The following is a 21,605-nucleotide window of genomic DNA, read 5'->3' as shown; positions in this document are numbered from 1 at the left end:
CTCCAGGTGCCAGGAGCCTCCCTCTGGCCTTCTGTCCCCACCCAGAGTCAGGAGTGGGGAGCAGTGGGCAGCCCCAACCTGCCCAGCCCCAGTTCCATCACAACGTGCTGGCCCTGCCCTCCATGAGGAGAGCCCTGCCCTTCTCCCAGGTGGCAGCCTCTGTTCCCCAAGCAAAGGAAGAACTTGGATTCAGAGAAAGGACTGCAGAGCCCTGGACAGCCGATGCACCCACCACTGACACTCCTCCCAGGACTTGGCACTCACTATGTGTGTATTGCCCTGGACAGCCGATGCACCCACCACTGACACTCCTCCCAGGACTTGGCACTCACTATGTGTGTATTTTTCTTTTATCTTTTTTTTCTCTTCTTGAGATGGAGCTTCGCTTGTTGCCCAGGCTGGAGTGCAGTGGCGCAATCTCGGCTCACTGCAACATCTGCCTACTGGGTTCAAGCGATTCTCCTGCCTTAGCCTCCTGAGTAGCTGGGATTACAGGAAAATGTCCCATGCCCAGCTAATTTTTCTATTTTAGTAGAGACAGGGTTTCACTATGTTGGCCTGGCTGGTCTCAAACTCCTGACCTCAAGTGATCCGCTCACCTTGGCCTCCTAAAGTGCTGGGATTACAGGCATGAGCCATTGTGCCCAGCACCCTGGTCAATTTTTTTAAATATATTTTTTGTAGAAACAGGGTCTCATAATTTTGTCAAGGCTGGTCTCGAACTCCAGAGAGGATGAAGCAATCCTCCCACCTTGGCCTCCTAAAGTGTTGGGATTACAGACATCAGTCACCGTGCCCAGCTAATTTTTAAAAATATATTTTTTGAGGCTGGGCATGGTGACTCATGCCTGTAATCCCAGCACTTTGGGAGGCTGAGGCGGGCAGATCACTTGAGGTCACAAGTTCAAGACCAGCCTGGCTGACATGGTGAAACCCCCCTACCAAAAATACAAAAATTAGCCAGGCATGGTGGCAGGTGCCTGTAATCCCAGCTACTCAGGAGGCTGAGGCAGGAGAATCGTTTGACCCCAGGAGGCAAAGTTTGCAGTGAGCCGAAATCACGCCTCTGCACTCCAGTCTGGGCGACAGAGTGAGACCCTGTCTCTACAAAAAATATATTATTATTATTTTTTTGAGACAGAGTCTCGCTCTGTTGCCCAGACTGATCTTGAACTCCTGGCTCAAGGGATCTTCCTGCCTCAGCCTCCCAAAGTTCTGGGATTACAGGCGTGAGCCACAGTGCCCACTGGCTTTTAGTATATTGACAAGGTTATGCAACCATCACCAATTCCAGAAACTTCTCATCTCCCCAAAATGGAACACTACATCCATTAAACAGTCTAAACGCCTAAGCTACTTCCTGTTCCCATGGATTTGCCCATAATGGGCATTTCATAGGATGCAGTCACACAATGTGACCTTTTGCCTGGCTTCTTTTACCTTTTTAAGGTTCCTCCTCCACCTCAGTGTTTCCTTCCTTTTCATGGCTGAGTAATATTCCACCCCCTGAACATACCACACTCTGATTCATCAGTGGTTGTATCATTTGCTTTTTTCCACTTTGGAGTTAATAATGCTGCCATGAGCATCTGTGTGCACATTTTCAATTCTCTTGAGCGTGTACCTAGGAGCAGAACTGTGGTCCTATGCTCTTACTGCTTTTTGAAGGTCTTTGCCAAAGCTGCATTTTACTTTCCCAGTAGCAGCGGATGAAGGTCCCATTTCTCCACATCCTCTCCAACATTGCTTTATTTTAGTACAGCCGTCGTAATGGGTGTAGTGTGGATCTCATGGGTTTTTTTTTTTTTTTTTTTTAAGATGGGGTTTCAACATGTTGGTCAGGATGATCTTGAACTCCCATCTCAGGTGATTCAACCGCCTTGGCCTCCAAAGTGCTTGGATTACAGATGTGAGCCACCACACCCAGCCTGTTTTCTTTCTTTTTTTTTTTTTAGCTGGAGTCTTGCTCTGTCACCAGGCTGGAGTGCAGTGGTATGATCTTGGCTCACTGCGACCTCTGCCTCCCAGGTTCAAGCAATTTCCCTGCCTCAGCCTCCTGAGTAGCTGGGACTACAGGCACGAGCCACCATGCCTGGTTAATTTTTTGTATTTTAGTAGACAAGGTTTTACCATGTTGGCCAGGATAGTCTTGATCTCCTGACCTCATGATCTGCCTGCCTCATCCTCCCAAAGTGCTGGGATTACAGGCATGAGCCACTGTGCCCGGTCTAAGTTTTAATTTTTGAGACAAGGTGTCACTCTGTTGCCCAGGCTGGAGTGCAGTGGTGTGATTATAGCTCACTGCTGCCTCAACCTCCCAGGCTCCAGAGATCCTCCTGCCTCAGCCTTCCAAGTAGTTTGGACTACAGGTACACTCTATGCCTGGCTTATTTTTATGATTTAGAGAGTCTCACTGTATTGCCCAGGCTGGTCTCAAACCCCTGGCTTCAAGATCCTCCTGCCTCTACCTCCCAAAGGATGAGGCTGAGATTAGTTATCCAGTGGGATTAGGTATGTAGTGATTTTGATTTGCATTTTAATTTTAATTTATTTATTTATAATGATGCGGTTTCACCATGTTGATCAGGCTGGTCTTGAACTCCCAACCTCAGGTGATCCGCCTGCCTTGGCCTTCAAAGTGCTTGGATTACAGGCGTGAGCCACCATGCCCGGCCTGATTTGCATTTCCTTAATGAATAATGTCTTTGCTTTTTTGAGGAGTTTTGCTTTTTGCCCAGTGCAGTGGTGCCACCTCAGCTCAGCACAACCTCTGACTCTTGTTGAAGCAATTCTCCTGCCTCAGCCTCCCAAGTGGCTGAGATTACAGGTGCCCGCCACCATGCCAGCTAATGTTTCGTATTTTTAGTAGAGATGGGGTTTCACCACGTTGGCCATGCTGGTCTTGAACTCCTGACCTCAGCTGATCCTACCTGCCTTGGTCTCCCAGTGTGCTGGGATTACAGGAGTGAGTCACCTTGCCCGGTCCATCAAGCATCTTTTCATGTGTTTACTGGTCATTTATCTTCTTTGGAGGAACATCTGTTCCAGTTCTTTGCCCATTTTTAAATTGGGTTGTCTTTCTGTTGAGGTTTTTGTTGTTTTGAGACGAAATCCAGGGTGGAGTGCAGTGGCGCGATCTCGGCTCACTGCAACTCCTGCCTTCTGGGTTCCTGCAACCCTCCTGCCTAAGCCTCCGAGTAGCTGGGATTATAGGCACCCACCGCCATGCCCAGCTAGTTTTTTTTTTTTTTTTTTTGAGACGGAGTCTCACTTTGTCACCCAGGTTAGAGTGCAGTGGCATGATCTCAGCTCACTGCAACCCCTGCCTTCTGGGTTCCAGCAATTCTCTGCCTCAGTCTTCTGAGTGGCTGGGACTACAGGTGCATGCCACCATGCCTGGCTAATTTTTTGTATTTTTAGCAGAGAGGGGTTTTGCCATGTTGGTCAGGCTGGTCTCTAACTCCTGACCTCAGGTGATCACCCACCTCCGCCTCACAAAGTGCTGGGATTATAGGCATGAGCCACTGTGCCTGGCCTACTGTTGAGTTCTAAGGTTTCTTTATATATTCTGGATAGTAGACCCTTATCAGGTATGCTCTTTGAAAAGATTTTCTCCCATCTTCATCCTCAACATCCCTTCGAGGAAGAGCACTCAAGGCTCAGGTGCCCACCCCAACTCCTGCACTCACAGGCAGCGGGAGTCTCAGTACAGTCTCAAATGTTGAACCAGGCTGGGCACGGTGGCTCACACCTGTAATCCCAGCACTTTGGGAGGCCGAGGTGGGAGGATCACATGCGGTTAGGAGTTCAAGACCAGCCTAGCTAACATGGTGAAACCCTGTCTCTACTAAAAATACAAAAATTAGCTGGGCGTGGTGGTGAGCATCTGCAGTCCAGCTACTCGGGAGGCTGAGGCAGGAGAATCACTTACTTGAACCTGGGAGGCAAAGGTTGCAGTGAGCCGAGATCGAGCCACTATACTCCAGCCTGGATGACAGAGCAATACGTCATCTCAAAAACAAACAACAAATCAAATGTGGAACCAAATAGTTTTGGGGTCCAGCTACGCTGGGGTCTTCTAGGGAGGCCTCGCTGCCCTTTGTTTTTCTTTCCTGGACCAACTTACCACTAGGAACAGTGCCCTGGGCCCAGACTATTTACAAGAGCACACAAACATTTTTGATTTCTTTTAAAAATCAGAAGGGAAAAAAATGAACCTTTAGGTGAAAGAAAATCCTCTAGTAGGGCGGGTTGTGGTGGCTCACACTGCAATCCCAGCACTTTGGGAGGCTGAGGCGGGTAGATCATGAGGTCAGGAGATTGAGACCATCCTGGCCGAAATGGTGAAACCCTGTCTCTACTAAAATATAAAAAAATTAGCTGGGCATGGTGGCGTGTGCCTGTAGTCCCAGCTACAGGAGAATTGCCTGAACCAGGGAGGTGGAGGTTGCAGTGAGCCGATCGCACTACTGCACTCCAGCCTGGCGACAGAGCGAGACTCTGTCTCAGAAAAAAAAAAAAAGAAAAAATCCTCTAGTATACATTAATATATTCATCATTATACCAACATGTTGTAAAATAGATTTTTTAACCAAGAAAGGGTCTCAGCAAGGCCATAGTGCCTCTGCTTCCCAAAGTCATGAATGAGGTGGCCCTACCGTCCCTCTAGTCCCAGGCCCAAACTATTCCTCTCAGATAGACAGCAAGATCTTGACTGGGGACATCTGATTATCCTTCCAAGAGGGTCAATAATTAGCACTTTGAGAATGGTGTCAGACCAGTCCTGGCCTGGATTCCATCTGCCTAGCCAAGAATAAATCTTTTGTCATTTTATTATTTTACAGATGGGGTCTTGCTCTACTGCCCAGACTGGAGTGCAGCGGTACAATCAGCTCACTGAAGCCTTAAACTCCTGGGCTTGAGTGATCCTCCCACCTCAGCCTCCTGATAGCTGGGACTACAGGCAGATGCCACCATGCCTGGCTAATTTTTTTTTTTTGGAGACAAGAGTCTCGCTGTGTTGCCCAGGCTGGAGTGCAGTGGCATGATCTCGGTTCACTGCAACCTCCACCTCCCGGGTTCAAGTGATTCTCCTGTCTCATCCTCCTGAGTAGCTGAGATTACAGGTGCCTCCTGCCATGCCCAGTTAATTTTTGTATTTTTAATAGTGATAGGGTTTCACCATGTTGGCCAGGATGGTCTTGAATTCCTGACCTCGATCCACCTGCCTTGGCCTCCCGAAGTACTGGGATTAGAGGCATGAGCCACCTTGCCTGGCCTCTTTTTTTTTTTTTTTTTTTTTTTTTTTTTTTTTTTTTAGGGATAACATCTTGCCGTTTTGTTCAGGCTGGTCTCAAACTCCTGGCCTAAAGTGATCCTCCTCTCTCGACCTCCTGAGTAGCTGGGATAACAGGCATGTATCACCACACCTGGTTCAAGACATTGCACCAGGAACCTGTTTCCATATCAGTAAAACAGAGACAGCAGCTCCCACCCTAAGTGAATGGCTTTTTGTAAACCACAACCCCAGGGACACAAAGGTGACAGCTGGTGCTCTGGGGTGACAGCCCTTGGCATAGGGATGGCGGACGGCACACGGCAGGGAGATCAGTGTGGGGCACATAGCAGCAGCACAGCTCAGCACCACAGGCTCCTCCACGCCTCACTGTAGCCTGTTCTTCAGTTACCAAATGGGAGCTGATGAACCCCTGTGCCTCCTTCCTGCTCTGATGCGCACACGCACGCACACGCACACATGCATACACACGCACGCACACATGCATACACACACGCACACATGCATACACACGCACGCACACACACGCACGCACACATGCATACACACGCACGCACACACACGCACACATGCATACACACGCACGCACACATGCATACACACGCACACACACGCACACACATGCATACACATGCACGCACACACACGCACACACGCACACATGCATACACACGCACGCACACACATGCACACACGCACGCACACACGCACACATGCATACACACGCACGCACACACGCACACACACGCACGCACACATGCATACACATGCACGCACACACACGCACACATGCATACACATGCACGCACACACACGCACACACGCACACATGCATACACATGCACGCACACACGCACACATGCATACACACGCACGCGCACACACACATGCATACACATGCACGCACACATCCCCCCAGGACCTTCTAGCTTTGGCTATAGAGCATTTATTGCAAACAAGACTGAGGTAAAAGAAGCTGACTCAGAACCCACGCCCACCCAGGCTGGGGAAGCATCTACTCGCCCCATGCCAGGCCCTGAGCACCGCGGGCCCAAAGCAGCCCCTGGAGGACAGATGGGCCCCGTGCACTGAGGTAGCTGCATCTTAAGCCCCCACAAGTACAACTGCCCAGGGCTGCCCAATTCCCGGAGGGGAGGAGGAGGAAGAGGCAGGCAGGGTGGAGCCCTGGCTTCAGGTGGGGCGCACCCCTCCAACAAACCTCCCAGCCTCTTGGGCTGGGCACTTCCGCCTGCCCACCCAGCCAGCCATGGGGCAGCAGGGTGGGCACCCAAGGCGGGCGTGCTGGGGTCAGAGGTCACTGCTGCTCCAGGCAGTCCTCGGTCACCCCCTGGGCAGCCAGCTCGGCCAGCACATTCTGCAGGTAGTTCGGGTCAGGGTAGCCGTGGCCTGTCACATTGCGGTCCATCTCTGTCTTGTGGTGGATCTCATTCCACACCACTGTGTCCGTCTCGCCCGTGGTGCTGGATGTGCCCACTGTGAAGATGAGCCGCCTCTTCCAGGCCACCTTCAAGAGCTCCAGGACCTGCCGGGGAGGAGGGGGAAGAGGAATAGGAGGAAGGAGAGGATGGGGAGTGAGAAGGAGAAAAGCTCCGTGAGTAGGCACAGGCTGGCACCATGTTCCTCCCTCCCAGCCCCTCCCAGTGACCTCATCCAGTCCCTGGCACTCACCCCATCCATGGGAACCTTAAAACTGCCCACTGAACAGCACATGAGGATCCCATGTCAGCCTGTGCTCCAGCCCACCCCGCCCACCCTGCTTCGGTGCCCGGCACTGCCATCATCTGTTTGGTCCCAATGCCCAGGTGCCATGCTTGAGTTCCTGCTTCCAGAGCCTGTGCTGGATGAGCACCCGCCCGCCAGCCCTGTCTGGTGGAATCCAGGCCTCCCTGCCCTCTCCCCGCCTCCAACTCCATCACCTCAAGCCCATCCCAGCTTTTCTAAAGCTCCATCAGCAGCCCCACCTCCCGTGGCTTCGCAGGGTGCTCAGAACCAGCTCCACTCCTAGGGCTGGCTGGGAGGCAGCTCTGCCTTCACACCCTCACCGTGGGCTCCCACCCTCCTTGCCAGCTGTTCTGCCTGCCTGGAAGGCTCATCCCCAGCCTTCTCTGCAGCCAAAAAGTCCTATTCAGGTCTCAGTGCAGAAACAACAGCTCTGGCCTTCCTTGGTCACTTGGTCTCACATGGCCCCTGGTCCCTCCCTATCACACTCTGACTCCTGAGGAACTCCTGACCCCACCCAGCAGGGTGCTGGAAGGCGATGGCCTCTCCTCCCTCAAGGAGCTGTGAGGTCCCGACTGCCCTCCCTATACCTACATCGGGTCACCAGAAAGGAACAGCATATACCCGGCCCAGCCTCGGCCTTTGTCTTTCGTCCTCTGCTGCAGAAGCAGAGCTAGGTGTGGTGCCTGGCATCCCGCTGCCTGGTCAGGGCCCTGTCCATCCCTGGGGCATGTGGTGGTACTTACCTTGCGGCCCTGGGCGTTGTCTGGAAGGTAGCACTGGCGGGGAAACCCTCTGGCAGTGAACGGCTTTCCAGGATTGGGGTGCTCGGGGCCCTGCAGGAGGAACAGATACCAAGATGGGGTGCTCCAGGGGCCCGCACAGGGACAGGCACGAGGAAGGGGTGCTCTGGGGGTCCGCACAGGGACAGGCACCAGGAAGGGGTGCTCCGGGGGCCCACACAGGGACAGGCACCAGGATGGGGTGCGCTGGGGCCCGCACAGGGACAGGCACCAGGATGGGGTGCTCCGGGTGCCCGCACAGGGACAGGCACCAGGATGGGGTGTTCCGGGGGCCCGCACAGGGACAGGCACCAGGAAGGGGTGCTCCAGGGGCCCGCACAGGGACAGGCACCAGGATGGGGTGCTTCAGGGCCTGCAGAGGGACAGGACCCTGTACAGCTCCAGTTCCTCCCCTGCCAAGTGCCAACCCTGAATGTTCCTGAATTTCCCTCTGAGCTGTGAAGCAGTGGAGGGAAACCAGGGAAAAGGCTTGTGGTTCAACAAGACAAAAAGACCCCTCTATCCACCACAGGTGGACCTCGGCTGGCACCCAGTGCCCACTGGCTGCTGCCCCTGTATCTTCCCACCCTGCCCCAGGCTCTGCAATCCACCTTGGCCCAAGATGGGAGACCGAAAGGGCCAGGGTCCCATCTGGGTCTCCTCTGGAACCGTGGGGCCTTGTGCCCAGGCTCCTGCCACTTCAACCCAAGGTTCCTCGATGCACACCCTGCTGTGTGCCCCCCGCTTCTCCAGACCCTCAACAGGGTTCCTCCCACTAAACTGCTTGCTCTTCTGCCCAGGACAAGTCCAGCTAAGATGTCTCCTCCTCTAGGAAGGCCTCCCTTCCCGGGAAGAGTGGAGGGCCAGGCCAGCTCTCTGCTGCCGCAGCCCTAAGAGTTTGCCCTTGGCCCTGGTACTGCTTCCCCATTCCTGGCCCTCCATGGACCTGGCCTTAGGGGACCTGGGGGCCTGAGCTTGGCTACATGGGCCTCCTCAGCCCTGATCCAGGGACAGACATCTGGGAGGCGGGCAGGGCAGACGAGGAGTGGCCGGAGCGGGGACTCCAGGAAGGCCCTCACCTGGATGCCGTGCGGAATGTTGTAAACGATGAGGATGGTCCCACAGTCCTCGTGGCCGGGGAGCGACGTCTGGAACCGTAATACCTCCATCTTTCCCTGGGGCTGGGTCCCCGTTTTCTCTCCGTAGATGGTTTTGCAGGAGGGACACTGCAGGCTTCCATCCTGAGAGGGGCAGACGCAGCCCACTGAGCTGGCAGCCTGACTGCCACCCCCACTGTCAGACGGTAAAGGGCCCCGGGAATAGGCCAGCTGCCATCCCAGGGAGTTGCTGGCAGCTTCTCTGCCCGGAAACTGGCTTCCAGCAGCTTCCCTGGAAAGCTTTGTTTTACACCAGCAACTCATTACGCCGTTTTCACTAAAGGGGTGTGCTATCAGGAGACAGGTGGCGAGTGGGAAACTCGGTCCTGAGCAGAAGTCTCCTCAGGTGAATTGCGTTTGAAGTGGCACAGAAGCCCCGCAGCACCTGATCTGCAGAGCTGGACTTGGCTGCAAAGGACGGCAGACACTAGAGGAGGCTGAGCCAGGCTCCAGGAGCCACAGGACTCAGTTCTTCAGCCTCCAAACTCTGCCCATCCCGCCTGAAGGCCACTGGAGGGGGAGTGGCTAGGGGTCAGCCTGAGCGCGGCTCTTCATGGGTAGGCTGCAATGGGGCCCAGTCAGTTCTGCCTCAAGGTCTGGCCCCCACCTCCCAGCGAGGCGACCCTGGTCACGGCTCCTGCTCTGAGCCTCTCCCTCATCAGCACTGTGCTGACTGCATAGGGTCGCTGTAAGGAAGGAGGGAGACCGTGTATGTGCAGCGCTTACAAGTGGGCCGAGGGGAAGGTGGTGCTCTGAGGCTCAGAGAATCCCAGAATCTCTTCGGGCCTGGTTGGAGGGCCCCAGCCCCACTGGTCCCCTTTCTAAGCATGGGGCCAGCCTAAGAGAGCCAGCCAGGCCTTTAGAAAGGTCTTCAAGCTGGCTCCACACCCAGTACCATCTTTTGTAGAGAACCTTCCCACCACTGCAGAGGATAGCTCAGGGCTGTGTGGGCAGGCCACCCGCCTCCACCCCGGGCCAGTGTGGGTACCTTGTTGCCATTGCAGTACATGGCCAGCAGGCACAGCAGGTGGAAGGCGTGGCTGCACTTGGTGAGGCGACCCACAGCCAGGGGCCCGATGGCCTTGCTGTCAGTCATGTCGCTGTACCCTGACACTGCGGACAGCTTCTCCATGCAGATGATGCAGTCCTGGAGGAGACCAAGCACAGGAAATGCCCAGTGGGCTGGGCTCATGCAGTCCAGCCTTGGAAAAAGGGGCTTTCGTGTGCTGAAATGCTGGAAGTGCGGTCAATTCCGAGGCCAGGCGCGGTGGCTCAGGCCTGTAAACCCAGCACTCTGGAAGGCCAATCACTTGAGGTCAGGGATTTGAGGCCAGCCTGGCCAACATGGGAAGACCCCATCTCTATTAAAAATATAAAAATTAGCTGGGCGTGGTGGCACCTGGCTGTAATCTCAGCTACTTGGGAGGCTGAGGCAAGAGAATCACTTGAATTCTGGAGGTGGAGGTTGCAGTGAGCTGGGATTGTGCCACTGCACCCCAGCCTAGGCAACAGACCGAGTCCATCTCAGAGAAAAACTGTCCATTCCACAGGCTGGGAATACAGGTGAGTCACCAGGACCTGTGTCCCTGAAGGACTTACCAGCAGCACAGGCCTGAGATGACACTGGGAGCCGCCAAATGGGTGGGACGGACAGGGCAAGCTCCTGGGGGAGGCCCTTGGAGTGGGATCTTAGAAGGGATACAGGAATTTCCAAACGGACAAGCACAGAGTAGGCACCCGGGGGAGGGGAAGGAGGACATTCTGAACAAGGCCTCAGCACATGGGCACTAAAGTGGGCAGGAGATGAGACAGGAACAGGGAGAGGCGGGCCCTCAGGGTTCTGGATGCCACGCACAGGGGCTGGGGCTGTGCGTGAGTGGGGGGCCCCACTGGAAGTTCCAGGCAGGGAGTGCTCCCACGATCCAAGCTGCATGCTGGCTGTGCAGATGGCAGCTTGGAGGAGAATCCTGGGCGAAACAGCCCAGTCACGCCAGATAGGCACCAGGGTGGAGATAGAGCTGAGTGCTGGGCAGGAGGGAGTGCGGCCAGGGCTGGTGGAAGGGGTGGGACACACAAGGACTTTTAGGTTCCTGTCCAGAGTTTTCTCACGGCCTCAAATGACTGGGAAGGACACAGTGGAGAGTCCCTGGGTGCTGGTACTCCTGGCCTTTTACCCGCCTTGCTCCCTATCTCCAGGGCTCCCCACTGAAGTCAGGGGAAAGTGGTGCTGCAGCCCCCAAAACATGGGTCAGCAGAGAAACTCGAGTTCTATGGAATTGCGACATTCATTAGAGGAGGCCAGGAGGGCCGGGCTGCAGAGAGCTGTGATCACATCACTGCACTGAGCCTGGGTGATGGCAGGCACCTCTGTCTTTAGAATTAAAAAACAGGCTGGGTGCGGTGGCTCATGCCTGTAATGTCAGCACTTTGGGAAGCTGAGGCGGGTGGATCACCTGAGGTTGGCAGTTTGAGACTAACCTGACCGACATGGAGAAACCCTGTCTCTATTAAAAAAAAAAAAAAAATTACAAAATTAGCCAGAAGTGTTGCTGCACACCTGTAATCTCAGCTACCCAGGAGACTGAGGCAGGAGAATTGCCTGAACCTGGGAAGCAGAGTTTTCGGTGAGCCGAGATTGCACCATTGTTCTCCAGCCTGGGCAACAAGAGTGAAACTCTGTCTCAAAAACAAGCAAACGAACAAACAGGAACCTTGACCAGCTCTCCCAACAGCCAGCAGGGAGGACAGCCACCTGGACGAGGCCACCTCACTTCTACACCAGCGTCCATACAGTGAAGAATGGGGCAGGCGGGACCATCCTGTCTCCGGGATTCCTGTTCCCAGGACGGCCATCAGGCTACAGAGAAGCCAGGGCTGGGAGAGGAGGGGCATTCAGCTCCTTAAGTGCAAAGCTCATCATAACGATGTGGGGCTAGGGAGGCTGGGAGATGAAACCAAAGTGCCTGGAGCAAGGCCCTGGCACCCAGAGAACCCTGGGAAGCACCCTTCCAGCAAGAAGGGGTGGGTGTCCTTTCCATCTGGAGTTGTTTCCAAACAGAAACAAAGGCAGCCAGCTCCCAAGACACGAACCTCATCTGGGAGCAGTTTCAGCTCTTCCGTGTAGTTTTTTATGACCTGCTCTGGTTCTGGCTTCGGGGTGCCTCCTAGAAGAGAGAAGAACATGAGCAGTGTGCCGAGGAGCACAGGCTGGAGAGGAGGCCAGAAGGTGAGAAGTCATGGGGGAGATCCAAGCTGCCAGGAGGAAACGAGACAGGGGCCCAGAAAGGGAGGCCAGCGTGCGGGATGAGAGAGCTCAGCGCCAGACACAGAGCCCTGAGCTCCGCCCAGCAAAGCCTTCCCCAGCCCCACAACCTGGAGACCTGGCTCAGCCCCAGGAGCCCTGGAGGACGCAGAAGAGGAGAAGAAACAGCAGCACAGTCTCCTGGGAGCTGCATCCCCACGCACATTCAGTGAGGAAACCCAGGCACTTCCGAGGCTGCCCAGAAGAGTCAGACAGCAGCTGTGAGCACAAACTACTCCAGAGGGCGCCGTGGCCACACAGTTCGATTCAATTTGCATTACTCTCGCATGAACATGGCAGGGAAAAGGGAGCTTGGGTCCAGTGCATAGGGGCACCTGCACGCACGCCTACTGCCACCCGACAGTCACAGGAAACACCTGCCTCTGACTGGGAGGGTCTATCACACGCCGACTGGCTCCTAAGCCCAGCAACTCTGGAAAGGCGCCGAGACATGGCAGGAACTCATCCTGACGGCCTCACTGTCTGTGCACACATGCATGAAGCTGGAGGGAGAAGGGCTGCATCTCCATACACACCACACCCTGCATCCAGTAAGTCCCCTGCTACGGACAAGAAGCTCCCTGAGCTGGTGAGGATTCGAACGGCCCGGGGCGTTCTCTAGATGGCAGGAGTAGCAGAACCGAGGACAGCAGCCAAGCCCGAGCGGGAGCGAAAGAGCAACAGAGTCCAGTACCGCCCGTGGATGCGCTCCTGGCAGGGGCTCCACCCCAAGGTCATGGTGGGGCTGCTGGTGGCCCCAGACTCCAGGACAGAAGGGGCTCTGGTTTGAACCCAAACTCATGGCCACCAGCAGGTGCTGCAGAGACTCCTAAGCTTGAGGGCTCATATCGGCACCAGCCCAAATCCCCCTAGACCAGAAGGAGCCAGAGGGGAGAGTTTGACAGGGAGGTGGCCTGGTGGGGCAGAGGCTGGAGTCGGCACAGACTGTTTGATTCTGGTTCTCTTGCTCTGACCCAATCATGTCACCACTGGGCCTCCGTTCCCTGATCTCAAGTGGGGAAGCCGAGTATCTAACCAAGGTAAGGAACTGCTATGATGGCGTCTGCTACTGTGACCTGGAGGGAGGCTGCTGGCAAGACCATACCCACCCCCACTGCTAGTCCACATACCCCACACCCCACATACACCCACACACCATGCACACCCATGCACCCCATGCCGCCACTCACACCCACACCCACATACCCCACACCCACACCCCACACCTCCACACACCCACACCCCACACCTCCACACACCCACGTACCCCACACCCATACCCCACACCTCACACCTCCACTCACACCCACACCCACATACCCCACACACATCCACACCCACATACTTCACACCACTCACACCCACACACCTCACGCACCCACACCCCATATACCTCACACCTCCACTCACACCCACACCCACTTACCCCACACCTCCACTCAAACCCACACCCACATAACTCATACCTCCACTCAAACCCACCCACTTACCCCACACCTCCACTCACACCCACCCACATACCTTACACACCCACACCCCACATACCTCACACCTCCACTCACACCCACACCCACATACCCCACACACACCCACACCTCACATACCTCACACCTCCACTCACACCCACACATACCTCACACATCCACACCCACATACTTCACACCACTCACACCCACACCCACATACCTCACGCACCCACACCCCATATACCTCACACCTCCACTCACACCCACCCACTTAACCCACACCTCCACTCAAACCCACACCCACATAATTCACACCTCCACTCACACCCACACCCACATACCCCACACACCCACACCTCACATACCTCACACCTCCACTCACACCCACACATACCTCACACACATCCACACCCACATACTTCACACCACTCACACCCACACCCACATACCTCACGCACCCACACCCCATATACCTCACACCTCCACTCACACCCACCCACTTACCCCACACCTCCACTCAAACCCACACCCACATAACTCACACCTCCACTCAAACCCACACCCACATACCTCACACCTCCACTCACACCCACACCCACATACCTCACACCTCCACTCACACCCACACCCACATAACTCACACCTCCACTCAAACCCACACCCACATACCTCACACCTCCACTCACACCCACACCCCACATACCTCACACCTCCACTCACACCCACCCACATACCTTACACACCCACACCCCACATACCTCACACCTCCACTCACACCCACACCCACATAACTCACACCTCCACTCACACCCACACCCCACATACCTCACACCTCCACTCACACCCACACCCACATACCTCACACCTCCACTCACCCACACCCACATAACTCACACCTCCACTCAAACCCACACCCACATACCTCACACCTCCACTCACACCCACACCCCACATACCTCACACCTCCACTCACACCCACACCCACATAACTCACACCTCCACTCACACCCACACCCCACATACCTCACACCTTCACTCACACCCACACCCACATAACTCACACCTCCACTCACACCCACACCCACATAACTCACACCTCCACTCAAACCCACACCCACATACCTCACACCTCCACTCACACCCACCCACATACCTCACACCTCCACTCACACCCACACCCCACATACCTCACACCTCCACTCACACCCACACCCACTTACCCCACACCTCCACTCACACCCACACCCCACATACCTCACACCTCCACTCACACCCACACCCACATACCTCACACCTCCACTCACACCCACACCCCACATACCTCACACCTCCACTCACACCCACACCCCACATACCTCACACCTCCACTCACACCCACACCCACATACCTCACACCTCCACTCACACCCACACCCCACATACCTCACACCTCCACTCACACCCACCACTCACCCACACCTCACATCACACCCACACCTCACACCACTCACACCCACACCCACATATCCCACACACACCCATACCCCACATACCTCACACCACTCACACCCACACCCACATACCTCACACCACACCCACATACCTCATACCTCCACTCACACCCACACCCACATACCCCCCACACACCCACCCCACCCCTCACACATCCACACTGACACCCCACACCTCCACCCACACTCACGCCCCACACCTCACACCACCCACACCCCACACATACCTACACCCCACACCTCCACATCCCCTTACCCCCACCTCCACATACCCCACACACCACACACCTCCACATACCCCACACACACCCACCCCACACCCATGCACACATCCCCCACCTCCACATATCCCATACACAGCCCCACCCCACACCACACACCCACACACCCCCACCTCCACATACTCCTCACACCCCCACACCCCACACCCACACAACCCCCACCTCCACATACCCCACACACACCCACCTCACCCAAACCCACATACCCCACACCCACACCTCCACACACTCCCCCACACCCCCAAACCCCACACCTATATACCCCCCACTTCCACATATCCCACACCTTCACCAACAACCACACATCCCACACCCACATACCTCCACACACCCCATAAACCCCACACATCCACAAACCCCACAAACCCCACACCTCCACACCCCACGCACACCTCCACCCACACCCACACACCATCACACCCCCACCCCCCACCTCCACACACACACACCCTACACCTCCACACCCACCCATACAGACTGCCCGGACCCACACTCCAGTCACTGTGGTGAGAAAGCCCGACCAGACCGATGGCCCCCAGCTCAGGGCAGCTATCTGTGTGCCCGGAATCTCCTACTCAGGCTGAGGGGTGCCTTTTCTTTTGGAAAAGCCTGTGGACTCCAGAGCCATCTCCGAGTGAGCCTGGGCCTCGCCTCTGTCCAGCCCTGGTGAGGCCGGGCACAGCATCCTACCCCACCCACCCACCCCAGTCCTTGCAGCCTTTGGGAACAGAAGGACCTTTCCATTAGCCATGAGTCTCAAAAGGGGCCAGCCAGGTGACCTGCCAAGAGCGTGTCCTTCCCAGGTAAACCCGAGTGCCACAGAAGGCTGCCAGCCCAGCCTGTCCACCCGTCTGGCTCCTCCTCCAGGGCAGGGGAAAGGCTGGGCGTGCAGAGCCCTGGGCTAGGGGCAAGAGCTCCTGGCCCACCCCTCCCTGAGCTCACCCCCTCGACTGTGGGCTGGAGGTCAGGCACGATCAGAAGCCACCCTTGCTGCATGCCAGGCACTGCAAAGCGGAGGCTCCAGGAGGACCTGCTGAGATCACACAGCCACTGAGGGCTGGCAGGGCCAACGGCCACCATCCCTGCCCACCACCACGCCGACTCAAGAGTATCTGGGCTGGCCGCAGTCCACACTTCCATGGCCCAGGGGTGGAGGCAGGGCCAGCACCGCTTGGGAAAGGTTCAGAACTTGCCACGCAGGGTGCTCCGAGCAGGTCCTGCTCTAATGTCTCGAACCTGCTATAGTCCTAAAGCCCCTCCTTCCTGGCCATGCAGCAGGCAGGGCAGGGGTCCCTGAGTTCCCTTTTCAAGCAGTCATGTGTCGGCCACTCGGGGCTGGCGGTCAAGGCAGCAGACTTGGCCACTGTCTGGGGGCCTTTCCTGAGACACACACTGTCCCTGGTGGAAAGGACGGTTGTACCCACACGGTGAGCCAGGCCCTGCTTCTCACCCACACCTTAGTCCTTACAAAAATCACAAAATCCTCAAGAACAAGCCCCTCTTGTGCCAGTTGTAACTGGAGGAGAGGAGCTGAACTCTGGGGCTGTGGCGGAAAGTCAGCTCCCAGGGGCCACCTCTGCTGCTGAGTGGGGGCAGGGAGAAGGGCCACTGAGCCCATCCCCCCAGGGAACAGGGAGCAGAGAGAAAGAAGAGCGTCTGTGCAGGAGAGTCAGAGGCAGCGAGGCGGGGGAGGCTTAGCAAAGGCCAGCGAGCATTTGGGAACAGGAACTACCTTTCACGGACATTTTCCTCAATCTCTTAACTGAGCTGTGACTTTTAGAGGCCAGACGGGAGGCGGGAGGGCTGGCAGGCTGGGGTGCGCGGCTAAGACACACAGGGAGTCCAATGGCTGACATCAGAACACTCGTCATGCCTGCACGGGTGCGAGATCAGACACGCAGAGAGGGAGACATTAGAAGACTCATTCGGCATGTGACGCCAACAAACCCTGCTCAGGCCAAGGACGTGACACCATCAGTGGCCATGGGGACTCACACGTGTTGCTGGGGAATGTGGCCTCTGGGGGCCACCTGGACTACCCAGGCCAGGAATCAGAGGGGTGGGGCAGCCTGGCTCATGGCAGCCCCAGCCCCAGGGCTCACAGGTTTCTCTACAAGCAACAGACCAGCCCATGCCCTCTGAGTGTGGGCGGGGCTAGTGACTTCATGAGAGCAGAGGGCGGAGGACGCCACTCTAGGAAGCCACCCAGGGAATGGGGTCTCCTGGGCGGGACTGGCTTCAAGGGCTCAGCTTCCCCAGGAGCTCCCAGCCCTCCTGGCTCTGGGTCACTAGGCCTCCAGCCTCCATGCCCCTCCTGGCTGATCTAGGTGCCACCGCCTTCAGTGACAGTGCTAGCGTGGGCAGGCAGGAACGTGGCCCCTGGGCCTGCTCCCACACTGCGGAGTCCCCATCCTGTGAGGGCTGGGCTGCAGCAAAGCCCCAGGCTGTGGCTCTGGTACCCTTGGTGGAGGGTGGGCCTGCAGCCGGCAGCTATGCTGAGACAAACCAGCCACTCTTTCCAGTGCTCACCACTGCCCGATGCCTGCAGGGAGCCCCACACCAGTCCTGGGGGACTCTCCTTCAACACAGCCTCCTTTGTACTCCCTGATGACCCAGCACTTCCAGGGACACAGCGTGTCCTCCCGCTGGATGACCCCATTCCTGCCACACCCTCAGCCTGTCCCATTCTCCCCAGTGCCATCTCCGCAGTCCTCCCTGTCATCAGTCAGGCTCAGAAGCACCTCCTCGCTGGAGAAAGGGGAAGCCCAGAGCTTCTCAACCATCACTTAAGGGTGGCTTCCCAGGCCTGCAGAACCTGGCTGAGGGGCTAGGCACAGCTGGGTGCCTGCGGGAGCTGGTAGCGACCCCAGCCCTCCCCGACCCCACTCCCCATCCAGGAACAGACAGTGTGACTCAGGGGTGAGGAGCCCCTGAGGGGCTGAGGGGGTGAGCACCCCCTCACTAGAAGAACAAGGCTCCTCAACCTGGCACATGTGCCTGGCTAGGGACGGAAGCGGAGGCCAGCCACCAGCCTGGGCAGCATAGCCAAGGCAGGCAGGGTGAGCTGCAGTGGCCGCTCAGCAAGAGACACTAAAGCACGCATCAGAAGATGGAGGATTGAGGCTGGGAGGGCGATGTGCCCAACATCCCGAGGTGGTTCCCAGGCTCAAATGCGGCTCCTGTGGGAACTAAATGTCGGGTGGAGAGGACAAGTGGGCACGGGCGGCAGAGAGATGGGAGAGGACGGGGACAGGCACAGTTTTCCTCAGGAGAACCCAGTGCCTCTGGGAGGACCAGAGGCCAGAACGCATCTTCCCACCCAGGGCTCTGCGGCAGCTCTGCCTCGGTAGGCTGGTGCCTTCCCGGAACACCGCCTAACAGGGCTCTGTCCCTACAAGTCTCCCACCCCTGCCCTGCTGGACTCCTGTTTTTCACTCTCTGTTTCTATAGATGGTTTTCCCCCAGCAGGAGCTCCATGAGGTGGGGATCTGGCCCAGGCTGCATCTCCAGTGCCTGGGCAGCGCTTGGTCCCTGGGAGGCCGCAGCACTCTTTTTGCTGAGGAGGAGACATCCCTGGGCCACCACCAGCCCCCAGGAGGCCGCACTCCCCTGAATTCAAGTGACAAACACGTTTCAACCCAGAAGCCCGGAGAGGAGGAGGTTCAGGACAGCCCCCAAAATCCTGACAGCCCCCAAATCACCTGAATAACTCAGAGAGCCAGTCTTTTTCTCCACCTGTTTGAAGCCCCCATGCACAGACTCTCACTTCCAACTTGCAAACACCCTTCCTTCTAATACCAAGGGCCAGGGCTCAGATCCAAGCCTCTCCTCTGTGCGCTCTGATCTCCCCAGCCTGGGTTTGAGCACAGTGCCAGCCCTCACCAGCTGCGCATTCCTGGGCAGGCTGCTGACACCTTCCCCTGCTCGGGGCAGCAGTGTGAGCTGTGGATGGACTGCTGCTGTGACCAGGTCGGTGATGGGGATCCTGGCCCCAGCCTCACAGCCCCTGCCCGCACCTGATAAAGGAGGGGCAGGGCTATGCCACAGCCAGGGGAGCTGTCACCTGGAAGCAGTGCCTCCAGCACCCAGTCCCTCCACAGCATGGCCTCCTGCTTGTAAACCCTGTGTGCAAAGGCTCGTCTCTCTGCAGCCGGGCGTGGTATAATTCCTCAACCCACAAGCACACCAGCGTGACAGGACACTTTGCTCTCCAGCCTGGCTCTGGTGGGGGTGGGGGGCTGGCCAGGCGCCTCTCAGTGCCTGGTCCGCTAGACAACGCTCCCCCACCAGGTGCCAACGCTGAGCCTTGAACTGGGGGAGGCAGCAGTCCACACAGCATCCACACTCTCCTATTTCCTAGCCTGGACCAGGCCTAGGTGGCTCCCGCCTGTTTCCCCCACCAGTAAGATAGACTGCTTTGCTCCAGGATTGCTCTGAGAGCCATGGAGACAGAGAACAGGAAGGACAATTCGGGACACAGCCTGAAAGGACCTTCAGCCTCAGGAGCAGGGGAAGGGGCAGGTGCAAACCCCACACCCAGGGCACTCTGTGTCATTACAGAGGACACGGCGACATCAGTTTCATGGCCTCAGAGGTCACTCACTGTCAGGTCTGGCCATGAAGGCTCTAGAGAGCCCCGGAGCTGGAAGGAGCTGGGCTGTGAGGAATCGTGTGGGGGCCCCGTCTGTTTACCCACAACCTGTCTCAAATGCCACCACGGCCACACACAAGCACGTGCACACACGGTACAGTGTGACTTCCCTACAGCACCACACGGTGCCTTCAGTGGGGCGGGAACTTCCTGGCCGGTGTGTCCGGCTCATTCTGTCTCCCTTCCCCAGCTCCCCTCCCTCCTGCCGCCGCCCCCGCCCCCAGCTGCTCCTTCCATTTTTCTCTTCAGGCTGCTCTTCCCAGAGTCTTGCCTGTGGTCTCTGCAGTGCACACACTCCCATGTGGGGCCAAGGGCACCCCATTCCACCCCAGACTGCTCTTCTGAGGCCCGCGGCAAAACTCCCACTGCTCCGGAACAGCTCCACTGGCCCCTCCACAGCCATTGTCCCCTCCAAACCTTCCCCCAGAGTCAGCAGCAAAGAACTGTCATAGGCAAGAAGGCCCAGGCTGTGTCTCAGCTCTGCCAAGGGCTGGCAGAGAATTTTTAAATTCTCCAAGCCTCAGTTTCCTCAAATGGAGGTGGAGACAAAAGCCCCCACCTCAGCGATTTGGGGATGAAATAAATTCACACACACGCCAAGCCCCAGGCTCCTCCTCAGTCATGGGCAGCTGCGCCCCGGCCGACCTCAGGCTACCTTCATCCCCATTCAATGCCCTTCTTCCACCAGATGGCTCCTGCCTCTTCATGTTTAAAGCTAAACCTCCCCTCCATTCCACTGCCTCAAAGCTGGTCAGGCCTTGGCTGGTGCCCCCCAAGGTCTGAGGTCAGGCTCTGCACCAGCCTCCCTGCCTCCAGGCCTGTCCTCTCTCAGCCAACCTGCACTATGACAGTGACTCACCTAAAACGCCAACTCACGACTGAATTCCGCTACATCACCCCACGAGCGCCATCAGCGTCATCTACCTCCTTACGTATCTCACACTTTCCAGAAGTTAGAAAATAACCCCAGCTGGGCATGGCAGCTTATGCCTGGAATCCCAGCACTTTAGGAGGCTGAGGCAGGAAGACGACCTGAGCCTGGAAGCTCAAGACCGGCCTGGGCAACATAGTGAGAGCCCGTCTCTACAAAAAATTAAAAACTAGCAGGTCCTGGTGGTATGTGCCTGTAATCCCAGCTACTCGCAGGCTGAGGCAGGAGGATAGCTTCAGCCCAGGGTTTGGAAGCTGCAGTGAGCTATGACTGCACCACTGCACTCCAGCCTGGGGGACAGAGCAAGATCGTGTCTCTTCAAACAAGAAAAAGAAAATGGCCGGGCACGGTGGCTCACGCCTGTAATCCCAGCGCTTTGGGAGGCCGAGGCGGGTGGATCACGAGGTCAAGAGATCGAGACCATCCTGGTCAACATGGTGAAACCCCGTCTCTACTAAAAATACAAAAATTTAGCTGGGCATGGTGGCGCGTGCCTGAGGCGCAGTGGCT

General features: G+C 56.7%; 1 protein-coding gene across 34 annotated transcripts in view; it reads right to left on the bottom strand.

The window, feature by feature from the left end:
* Positions 1–6,226: 6,226 nt before the first annotated feature.
* Positions 6,227–21,605, bottom strand: part of DTX2 (deltex E3 ubiquitin ligase 2) — a 47,757-nt gene continuing 32,378 nt past the window's right edge. For 19 of the 34 annotated variants that reach the window (XM_078355347.1, XM_078355343.1, XM_078355422.1 and 16 more), the window contains 6 exons: positions 17,246–17,386; positions 12,066–12,139; positions 9,964–10,122; positions 8,898–9,059; positions 7,783–7,872; positions 6,227–6,839 (listed from right to left, as the gene is read on the bottom strand). In XM_078355347.1, the coding sequence (XP_078211473.1) occupies positions 6,612–6,839; positions 7,783–7,872; positions 8,898–9,059; positions 9,964–10,122; positions 12,066–12,139; positions 17,246–17,386 (854 nt within the window). In that variant the 3' untranslated portion in view covers positions 6,227–6,611. The remainder of the gene's footprint in view (positions 6,840–7,782; positions 7,873–8,897; positions 9,060–9,963; positions 10,123–12,065; positions 12,140–17,245; positions 17,387–21,605) is intronic. The other 15 variants (XM_078355390.1, XM_078355379.1, XM_078355468.1 and 12 more) reach the window with 1 other exon arrangement.

This window comes from Callithrix jacchus, chromosome 2 (genome assembly GCF_049354715.1).
Source record: "Callithrix jacchus isolate 240 chromosome 2, calJac240_pri, whole genome shotgun sequence".
Classification (NCBI taxonomy): domain Eukaryota; kingdom Metazoa; phylum Chordata; class Mammalia; order Primates; family Cebidae; genus Callithrix; species Callithrix jacchus.
This window is presented reverse-complemented; position numbering and strand designations above follow the sequence as displayed.